Genomic DNA, 10,189 nt, shown 5'->3' on the forward strand with positions numbered 1-10,189 from the left:
ATAACAGTTATGCCTTGTTTACCTTACGTGTTATAAATGTATTGACCTTATAGGCAATAAATCTGGTGTTCCCCTCAACCTGTATATTCTTCTACAGCAGCCTGTTTCCCCTTTCTGATGTCATTCAAGGCATAAAAGTAAATTTTATTCATGTGACTTGAACTTGTAGCTTCCCATAGACACACTCCCAGGCTTTGTTTGTTACAAGATTGTTCTGGAACATAAATCATAGGTGGTAAGGCTAGGACCTGGGGAAAAAAATAACCACTGAAAACAATTTAATTCTGTATTGTCTTTGGTGTACAGGAAGGAGACAGAGCATACAATAGCAATATTGCAGAGCCATTTATATAACATCCAAGACAATGTGGTGTTGACTTGAAATTAGGCAAACCGGCACGACTGAATTACACTTCTAACCACTATGATCTGCAAATTTAGGCAGAGGAGAGAGAACAGTGCTTGAATGTTTTAGGTTTTGAGTTCTGAATTATGAGGTTAACTTAATGTTTGAAAGAAATTTCTGCACTGTTAGCGGAAGAAAGGAGTGTATTGCACAGAATATATTAGTTTATGACATTTCATAGCGATTGCACTTCCATAAATACAGCACAGATTGTCACCTCCAGGATTGTGTTAATGGGCTTGGATTAGAACTGCCTCTCCTGGGAGATGGTGAGAAATCAGTTGGTCTTTATTAAATGCTCATCCTTAAAAGGCTCAGATACTTAGGAATTTATGAACTGTTTCCTCCCTGTGCTGCAGTATGCTTAACTATGTACCTCTAATTATTAAAGCCTTTACAGTAGTAAGTGGCTCACTCCCCACTTTACAAGACAGAAAGCCTTGTACAGTGAATGAAGTACAATTGCAGCTTGTTAAGGGACTGCAGGATACACTGAAGTGCTTATTTCAGGCAGTGGCATTTTAGCAAGACATCACGGTCCCTAACAGGTCTGGTACTCGTATGGATAGTCAAGTCCTGAAGTTGCAGTAGCAAAGTGCGATTGAAGAAAGAGAATTTGGAAGATTTCTTTTTTGTTCTCGGCATAGTCAGTCTCCTCAGAACCTTGTGTCATCGCTGCTGTCACTGTCTGCTCCCGCTGAGGCAGCTGATTGTGAAGAGGAAGATGAGCTTGCCTGCAGAGGAGTAACAAATACGTTCTCGTTATTTTTAGTTTGTAAACATGCTGGTCTGCAGTGTTATGAAGGACTCCTGTTCTAATCTGCACTAATGATATACTTGTTTGGATGGCATAATGAGCCAGTAAATGTGACTTTTGTCATTGAAGTGCTTTCTCGTTAGCTATGTTTTAGAGACAAATGTGTTTAATAGAAGTTTCCTATTGTTTCATTCCCGTACCTGGTGAACTTGCACACAGAAGTAGTGCTAATCTTCTGACAGAATTTTTGAAAAACCTGGCAGCTGGATATTTGCAGACAAGGGTCATGAAAAATAGATAGGAAGATAGGAGGCAGTATTGGTCTTACTCTTGTCTGTCTCTCTTGCATGATCAAAAGGAAGCATTTCAGTACTTAAGGCTGACCACAAAGAAGGTTCAAAATTACTGTTTCAAGAAAAAGTATTTTGCTGCTCTTCTGAGTTCTGTCATACTCCAGATTCTTTTTACCGGTACAACATGAACAAAATTATTTTAAATCTGCGCATTTCCTTGAAAATGTCATCATAATCTGTCGATTGCTCTTCTAGAAAAATATCTTTTCTGAAATATTCCACCTAATTTCTCCAAAAGCAGGTTATGCTTTTTTGTGTATTTAAGGATTTTTTTTTTTTTTTTTTTTTTGTACTTAAAGGACAGTATTGCCTCCTTGAGGATTGCAGTGTGTAGATTGTCTTGTTCCATAAAGCCTCTTGTGTGTGCACTCTTTCTGTAATTTAATTGTACATTAAAGATATTCACCTGCATTATGCCTGGGGAAAGAAAGAATTGTTTACAGTAATCATATCACAGCTTCCCTCTTGATAACTTGGACTGAGTTGTAAAAATTGAGGATCCTAGCTCAGTATACACAGCAGTAATAGGAAGTTCTTTCAGTATCTCCTCAGTGATCCCTTGGCATTTGTTTAATACAGTAATACTTACCCTTTCTCTTGGTTCAGGTGAGGTTCTCTCTGACTCTGCTGCTGAGGTTTCTGTATAAGCAGGAGGTTCAGAAGTGTCTTGGGCTGGATCTGCCATAGCATCTGTGATGGGAATGTTCTGCTCCTGAAAGTATTTGTAAGCATCTTTACTGCACACCAGTAGCGTTACTTTATCACCACTCTCTTTGATTCTTGCCACGACGTTGTCATAGGGCTCATTTATCACATTCACCCCATTCACTTCCACCAAAACATCATTATTTTCTACCCCTGCTACGTCAGCTGGTCCGTGTCTCTGTACCTGCAAAGGCAAGTTCAAAGGGTGATGTTAGCATAACGATGAAAAGATGCATTAACAACTGATGGATCACTAAGCTGTCAAAATAAGCGTGGCAGGGAGATTTTGGGGGCAGAATTGAATTGAGAGAGACAATAGGCCTAGATGGTGCAACTTAAATTTAACTTTTCTACATTGACATATTCTTTAGTGATGTGTATGATGTGTAACTCCTCCCTTCTATAAAACAGAAGGCACAGATGTGATTTGTGATAACAGAAGATTCACTCTTGCCAGCTGAAGAAATTCTGAGAAGTGGGAGGGAAAGTTCTCTTACATTTCCAGGGTATTCTATAGTTCAAAAATCTGTATTTAAAATACTGTTTTTTGCATTCCAGCCTTATAAATAAAAGCAAAAAATGAGACAAAATTTGGATTTCCTTTCCTTTTAGGTATCTAGTGGAATAAAAGGAATGAGGTTTTCTGGTTTTTATTTTAATATAGGTCCTGTAATATCAGTCTGACTTTCAAAAATTATAACTTATCTAAGAGAGCTGGAGAAGAGTTTTGTCTTGGGCTTTTTCTTGAGTGCATTTACAGGGTGGAAGGAAGAAGGCTGCCCAACATACTACACAAGCTTTTCATTGTTGATTATTTTACATTAGTACCTCATTAATAAATAGTCCAGGTTTGTTCTTGACCATGTTTAAATTGAAGCCAAATCCACTCGGCCCTTTTACCATCTTGCAGACTCTTGGCTTATGGTTCACTTTCTGCTCAGTGTGCAACTCCACTCTTTCCTCTGCTTTTACTGGAGCTGGGTTTTGTACTTTGTAGTAATACGAATAGGGGGAAATTTGAGCCTGAAAAAACAGTGACAAAGAAAACTTTGATATAAAACCTATTGTGAAATCTGTAGGTTTCTTGGTAAATATGTTCTGCTTGAAACCTTCTAACGGTTCAGATACGAGTTGCAACGAGCTACTCTTTGGTTAAGTGGAAAGCTACAATCTTGATCCACGTGACAAGGTTTGTATTGCTCATAAAAGATTACACAATAATTTAATTCTGATTTTGCTGTCTTATTCCAGCCTTTCTTACAGTGCTTTCAAATACAGAATAGTTCCAACAGTGCCTCTAAAAACATGGAAGAGGCCAAAAATGTGGATGTTTAGTGGCTTGGTACACAAGTGCAAGGAGCGTTGCTGAAATCTGGATGCATCTTAGACCCTTGCTGTAAGATAAACAAGTCTGTCAGAGCAGACTGATTTGTTGCTGCTTCTGTTTCTTATTAATGATCCTTAGCTGTAGCTTGCATTTACTTACCAGTTTATACATGGCGTCAGTCTCCTTATCCACTACCAACAATGTGGTTTTTTCCTCAGACTGCTTAATCTTTCCCACTACACTTTCATGATCCAGTGCATCCACTCGCTCACCATTGACAGCTACCAGGATATCATCATTTTTGAGACCTGCCTTGGCTGCTGGGCTCTTGGAATCAACATCTTTGATTACATGATCTAAGTTCAAAAGGGAAAAAAAAGGTGAATGTGAAGGACTGTTTGGTAACTGTAATGGTATTTTGTGTGGTAAAAGCTATTGTTGAAATTGCACTTGAGGTTGAGACAGTTTCCCTGATACAGGCTTATTAAAAAGCCAGACAAGGAGAATGAGTCTGCAGACTGTACAGGAATAATGGAATAAACTGTATCGCAAATGTTACGGCCTGTGTGTTGGCTTGTTCTTACCACCAGTGTTTTGTTCCATCCGTAGATAAAAGCCATAACCATTTTTTCCTTTCTGAAGCTCAATAAGTTTTGGTTTAAGAGGAAGGAGTTTTAGGTTGGCGTTCTCTTTGCTCAGCACCATCTTCTGGCTTGTATAATGGCGGTCCGTTTCTTCATTTGAAAGTAGAAGCATAATGTGATTTCCAGACTTCTTTACCTGCATTAGTACATGTACAGTCACAGATATGACCCCTTCAAAAACAATTGTAGTTACATCAGTAACTGGCTTACTGATACACAAGTGGTGGTGAGTACTGCTGATGCATCAGCTGGAAGATCTGGGCGAGGCTATTATAAGTTCTTTTTTTCCCTTTTTTTCTTAATAATTTGGACCATGTCAAGATTTCACACACACAACATCTCACACATATATGAAGAAAAGTTCTGTATTTCTTACTGTTTTCCTGGTCTCTGAATAACTAGCTGTAGAATTGAGCTACCTAACAGCTATCAGGTTGACATGCAGTAGCAGTGAAATCCAGTAAGCCTCAGTAGATGGTGTCTGACTCCCATCTAAACCTGAAACTCTGTAAGACAAACATGTCATGCCATCTCTATCACTATTTTGGATTATAGCAGCAACAAGCAGATAACTTATCTTTGCTCTAGCGTTAAATTTCGGTCACGCTCTTGGCCCACTTCAATGTCCCTGTATGACTGACTGAAGATTTTTGGTCTGTTCAAACTTTCCGTTTAATTCCATCTTTCTCCAACTGCTTTCTAGTTCAGTGGGTGCCCTCTTCACTCATTTGAAGGAACATCACTGCAGCTGATGGTTTGCAGCCCCAAAAAACACAGGTGTTGCACAGCTCAGTAGCTAGGAACCTGCACTCAATTGTGTTGCTGGAATGCCAGAGCATGACCAGCCCTCTGAAATCTCTTCAGCTTCAGCTGTGTTTTAGCAGTGCCCTTAGTGGACAACTGGAGGTCTCATTAGCAATGTTCTTTGCAGCTGAGGCCAGGCAGCAAAATTACTTGCAGTTTAATTTTCATTAATCTTGGGCTTCTTAGCAGAAAAAAGGAACTGCTGTCTAAAATCATGAACTCACCCTGTTCCATGCTGTCTGCATCATCAGAGAGTTACTCCTCTTCCTTCCCTAAAAGTTGTTTTCAGTTACTTGCCCTCTTACTATTGGGAGTATTTCCAGGATTTCTAGGAACAGAGCATGTTTTATTTGCTATGGTTTCTGGCACTCCTATAATTCTCATATTCAGAATTCTTTGGCCTGTTTCGATGGCAGTGTTCATTCAGAGTCAGTTCAAGAGACCATACGACAACAAAGCCAAAGCAGAAGGGTACTCCACTGTGTTGGTAAAGTATAAACAGTAGCTTCCAAGATTTGCTGTGAAGCATTCAAACTAGCCAGACCTGCCTCTTCAGTAAGCCTGACAAATTGCTGTGAAAATGGGCCCGAACAGAAGATGAATCAGTACGCAAACAAATACCTTTTCCACCACCTCCTCATGTGTGTCATTTTCCACATTTTTTCCATTGATTTCAATCAGGCGATCTTTATTTTGGACACCCGCCTTTGCAGCTGCTCCTTGTGATGCCAGATCTACTATGAACAACCCCTTCTGACCTGAAATAGATGGTAACTCATTACACAGAGTGATTCACTGAAACATGCTCGCATTTGATGGCTAAGAAGATTCAGCGCTGATGTCCTTAGATGCTCTTAGTCTCTGCTTATGTGTGTATTATCGTGGCACCACAAATCTTCAATGTAGACACACGTCTGTTTCTCACTTCTCTTATTCTGCCCAAGAAATATCACTTCTGTGGGGAAGGGAGGTGGGTTTTTTTCCACTACAACTCAAACTGTTATTTCTCTACCAAGAGTGACAAAGGGGTTGACGAAGATGGCTGAAAGGGACTTTTTTTCTTTCTTTTTGACATTTTAAGAGATGAGCTGTTTTTAGTGCTGTCTTACACACTTCAGAGTTTCCTGTGTTTGAAAGATATTTGATCTTTTGGTTATACTGCATTCTGAAATATCCTGTTCGTGGTTGATGATTTCCGGAAGGTTTGCCTATTCTGTTGTCTAGCCTTGTAAGAAAGACAGGTGTGACAGATTTACTTTCTAAATGAAATGAATCAGAAGAAGTATTTGGTCATCTTCTTATTACTTACTAACTTTGTGTTCTAGTTTTTGAAGTGATTTGGAGGAATAAAATGGGACTTCGAGCAGCAGTTGAGGATATATTTGGTATTCAAGCATCAGCTGTAGAAGTGGTTTTGGTAAATGAAAAGCACTGCTATGGTGGCTTTTTCTTTTTTTGGCTTTTTTTTCTCCTGTCCCATTAAAAATATGGTCCTCAGGAAACCATATGCTGTACAGAAATTGACTGGAGATGGGTCTGAATCCATCTTGCTCCTTACTTCCCCTCTGTTAGCAAGAGCAGCCCCTTCCTCCCCCCAGCTGTGGCTGTCATATGTATATCATCTGTCCTCCCCAGGCTCTCACCTTCTGTGGTTTTCAGGGAGAAGCCATACCCCTTTTCCTCCTTCACTAAGTAGTAGAGCCGTGGTTGTGGAACTGCAGTGATTGCTCCATTGGCAATGGGCCGTGTGGACTGCTGCTGCTTCTTCTTTCCTTTTGATACCTTTTGACCCAGCTCTTCCAGATTCGCTCCTTCCTTTTCAGCCTTTTTATAAGATGCTTCATCCAGAACAAGAAATACAACAGAATTCCCACTGTTCTTTACAATCTCCACCACCTGTAATGGACAAGGTGAAATGACAGACAGAGTGATTGACCTAAAATCTTTCCCCAGGAAGGATTACACTCTTTACTGGTTTTGTTGTCACATCCCTCTATTTATGCACTACAGAGGCAACTCAAAGGCATTTCATAGCCATGATGGATAATAAAGGATGCAGAGAGATATCCAGAGCAGTTAACTCAGCTCTTGGAAGATGCCATAGGAATGGAAGAGAAAGCTTCCAATAGTGACAGTGGGTCTGGATCATGGGAGGTGATGTGGACCCCAGACAAAACAGGTTTGTACCTTTGTATGTTCCTCCTTGTCTACAAACACACCATTAACCCTGAGGACTCTGTCTCCATCCTTCAAGCCAGCCTTTTCAGCGGGGCTGTTCTTTTCCACATTCCGGATGAGATGTCCTGCTGTGTCCTTCTCCACACGTAGGAAAAATCCATAGCTCTTATTGGATTTTTTGGTCACTTTGCATTCTCGGGGCTGGAGAACAGAGGTCATCTCTACAAAACAGGATGGAAAAGATAATTGTGAGTAAAAAAAGTAAGCTGACCTATGTATGTTCCCTGTAAATACCTACTGAGACAGTTTGCTTCAGAATCCTTACGGTTTGGTTTCCTGGGAAATCCAGCTGTGCAAAGGGAGATGAAATGAATCCTTTTTACCTGCTAACTCCAAGATGAATGGAGTGGCTCTGTGACAGGCATAGAACAGTGAATAATGTTCTCCTTAACTGTGCAATACCTTTGAGAGAGTCTCTTGTACAGTAAGCATAGATGACTTGTTGACATATGGACTGGATAAGCATACTCTTTAGGTAGGCAGAAGATTGGCTGAGCCATTAGGTTCAGAGGGTTTTTATCAGTGGTACTTAATCCAGCTGTTGGCTGCTTATTAGTGACAATGTTTAGGGCTGGTACTGGCACTGATATGTCATGGACAGTGAGGCAGAATACATCCTCAGCAAACTGATGAATAATACCAAACATAGGGGAGTGGTCAATAGGCTGGCAGATAGGGATACTATTTAGAGGGACCTTAACAGGCTGGAGGGAGGAGCTGTCAGAAATATCAAAACATTTAACAGAGAAAAGTGGAAAAAATCTTTATCTAGACCATGCATGACAGCACAGGCCGGCTGCTGCCTGGTCAGCAGACAGTTTTGCAGGACAGCACACAAGTGCACAAAACTGAACATGAGTTGGTGTAGCTTTGCAGTGAAGATCAACTGTATTGTGGGCAATATCAGAATGTATCTAGCAGGTCAATGAAGGGATTGTTCTCTGCTGTTTGGCACTTGTAAGGCTATCCGTGAGTTCTGTTTTGAGCTCTCCATGTCACTGACAAGCTGAAGCTAGTCCACTGGGGTGGGTTAGGTTTTGGAGCACAACGTGTTTGAAGAGAGGCTGGGAGAGCTGGGTTTGTTCAATCTTGGGAAAAGAAAGTAAATGAAAGATCTTATTTGTGTTTTCAAGTGCCTAATTGGATGGTATAGAAAACACAGATCTGTATTATTTTTGGATGTTAATACTGAAGAGAGGCAACAGATACAGGTTACAGCAAGGGTATTCTAATTAGAGAGATGTAAGGACAGCTTTTTAGTCTCTGGTGCTTTCAGATACTAGAACAAGAGCCTAGAGTGGCTGCGGAATCTCCATCTTTGGAGGTGCTTACCTGGATGAGACCCTGAGAAACTTGATCTAAGTTGGCCTGGTTTAACCTGAGCTGTTGGACCAGATGACCTCCAGAAGTCCCTTCCAACCTAAAATATTCTATATTTTTATGATACAATGGGTGGGTCATTATCAGTAAGAGAAGCATTATGTTCAGAAAGTAAGGAGTATTTGTGATCAAGGAACAATTCCAAAGTTCACTATCTTGTTATCTTAGGGGCTCCTGCCAAAGATCCACGATGACATAAGAACAAGATTAATGATGACAACTTTCTCCATCCAGCTAATTAGCACACTTGATGTGTGTTTTACTGGATAGATTGCTTTTTTTCTCACTCCTAATAGAAGTTTGTGAAAAGACCAAAGATCTGTTTCAGAGGTTAGCCATTAATCTCAGCCTAATAAATACTAAGAAATTTCATCTGTCTGCATGAAGTCCTTACAATTCTTTCTTTTTTTTCGTTTCTATATATCACTTACAAAACTAACGTGTGTGAAAACTGGCCTTTTCATTTCTTTTACTTGTTTTTAGAAGTAGCTAGCAGTCAAACCTCTCCATGATCTTAATAGCAGCCTACTGCTGAAGTACATCTGGCTACCCATGCAAATATAGAATATTTGTTATGGAAGCTAAAATTGTTTTGTTTAGTTGGTCAGCATATAGAAAAGTATGGGTGAGGAGAGAGGAGCTGACAGGGTTGTCTCTGAAGCTAGAGAATACGGGGCATTTCAGCATGCATGGATAGGCAGGCTATGGACTGTGATTTTCTTTCTCCCTTTGGTGAGGTACTTAGTAGTTTGTGGAGTCTATGTGTAGTGGCATGAAGAATAACTTCGCGTATGGATGTTCTGCACTATTGTTTGGACACTGTACTGGTCTTAACTACAACTCAGGGCAGCTGTTCTTGACAAACTGGGAAATTCAGTTAATTCCTGAAATTTACACAAAACCAGTAGTACACAAAGCTGAAGGAACAGTAAGCTTTTACAGGAGAGATTATCTCTTCCCTTCTTCTATATGTAGAAGTGGAGGGAAGATTATAGTGTGCTGCATGCAACTTTTCACTACATGAAAACTTTACATACAAGATTATTAGGCTCATAAAACAGAGTTTTATATAGCAAAAAAAAAAAAAAAAAAAAAAAAAAAAAAAGAAAGGAACAACTTACCTGTATATCCGTGTGAAGCAGCCTTTGCAGGAATCCTCTCTTGCCGTCCCTCCTGTAGCTGTACCTATAGGTAGGACTGGACTTTGATTGGGCAAAGGTTGATTTAAAAGATGATTTATTTAACCAAGTTTCACTAAATATGCTCAATGCCTTGATAAGCTGCCTTGTCCTTGCCTGCAGAAGTGCAAATCACATGTATTCTCAGCAGCTTTGAATTCTGTTCTACTGATAATTATACTCAAAAACTCAGTGAAGGAGGTGATCTGAGGCAAGCCTGATCTTTGCTCTGGGCAAGAAGCTTCTCCAGCTATAAGAAGCGTCTTAACGGAGCATGTTTGGATTGTTGTGTATTGACCATGGCTAGCTAGTGTTTGATTGAAGATTGAGAGGTTCCCAATTCAAACCTGTGCCAAACATAGGGGCTGTGATGGGTTAATCTTGGCAAGCAGTCAGA

At 40.1% G+C, this 10,189-nt stretch overlaps 1 protein-coding gene across 1 annotated transcript; it reads right to left on the reverse strand.

Moving 5' to 3' along the window:
* Positions 1-272: 272 nt before the first annotated feature.
* On the reverse strand, positions 273-9,884 carry PDZK1 (PDZ domain containing 1). Its single transcript, XM_010721462.4, has 9 exons — positions 9,736-9,884; positions 7,184-7,395; positions 6,640-6,892; positions 5,618-5,754; positions 4,133-4,328; positions 3,708-3,904; positions 3,050-3,244; positions 2,106-2,405; positions 273-1,140 (listed from the first exon to the last, which is right to left on the reverse strand). Exons 2-9 carry the CDS (start codon positions 7,391-7,393, stop codon positions 1,063-1,065), a joined length of 1,566 nt encoding a protein of 521 aa, XP_010719764.4. The 5' UTR covers positions 7,394-7,395; positions 9,736-9,884; the 3' UTR covers positions 273-1,062.
* Between the last annotated feature and the right edge of the window lie 305 nt (positions 9,885-10,189).

The sequence above is a fragment of the Meleagris gallopavo genome, chromosome 1 (genome assembly GCF_905368555.1).
Source record: "Meleagris gallopavo chromosome 1, MGAL_WU_HG_1.1, whole genome shotgun sequence".
Classification (NCBI taxonomy): Eukaryota; Metazoa; Chordata; class Aves; order Galliformes; family Phasianidae; genus Meleagris; species Meleagris gallopavo.

Bases quoted from the DNA above. Each gene is read 5' to 3' on its own strand.
- PDZK1 (XM_010721462.4), bottom strand. From the start codon at position 7,393: ATGACCTCTGTTCTCCAGCCCCGAGAATGCAAAGTGACCAAAAAATCC. The intron at 3,905-4,132 runs GTAAGAACAAGC...TTTTGAACTTAG, and splicing joins GATGGAACAAAACACTGGTG to ATCATGTAATCAAAGATGTT. The intron at 1,141-2,105 runs GTAAGTATTACT...ACTCCTCTGCAG, and splicing joins CACCTGAACCAAGAGAAAGG to GCAAGCTCATCTTCCTCTTC.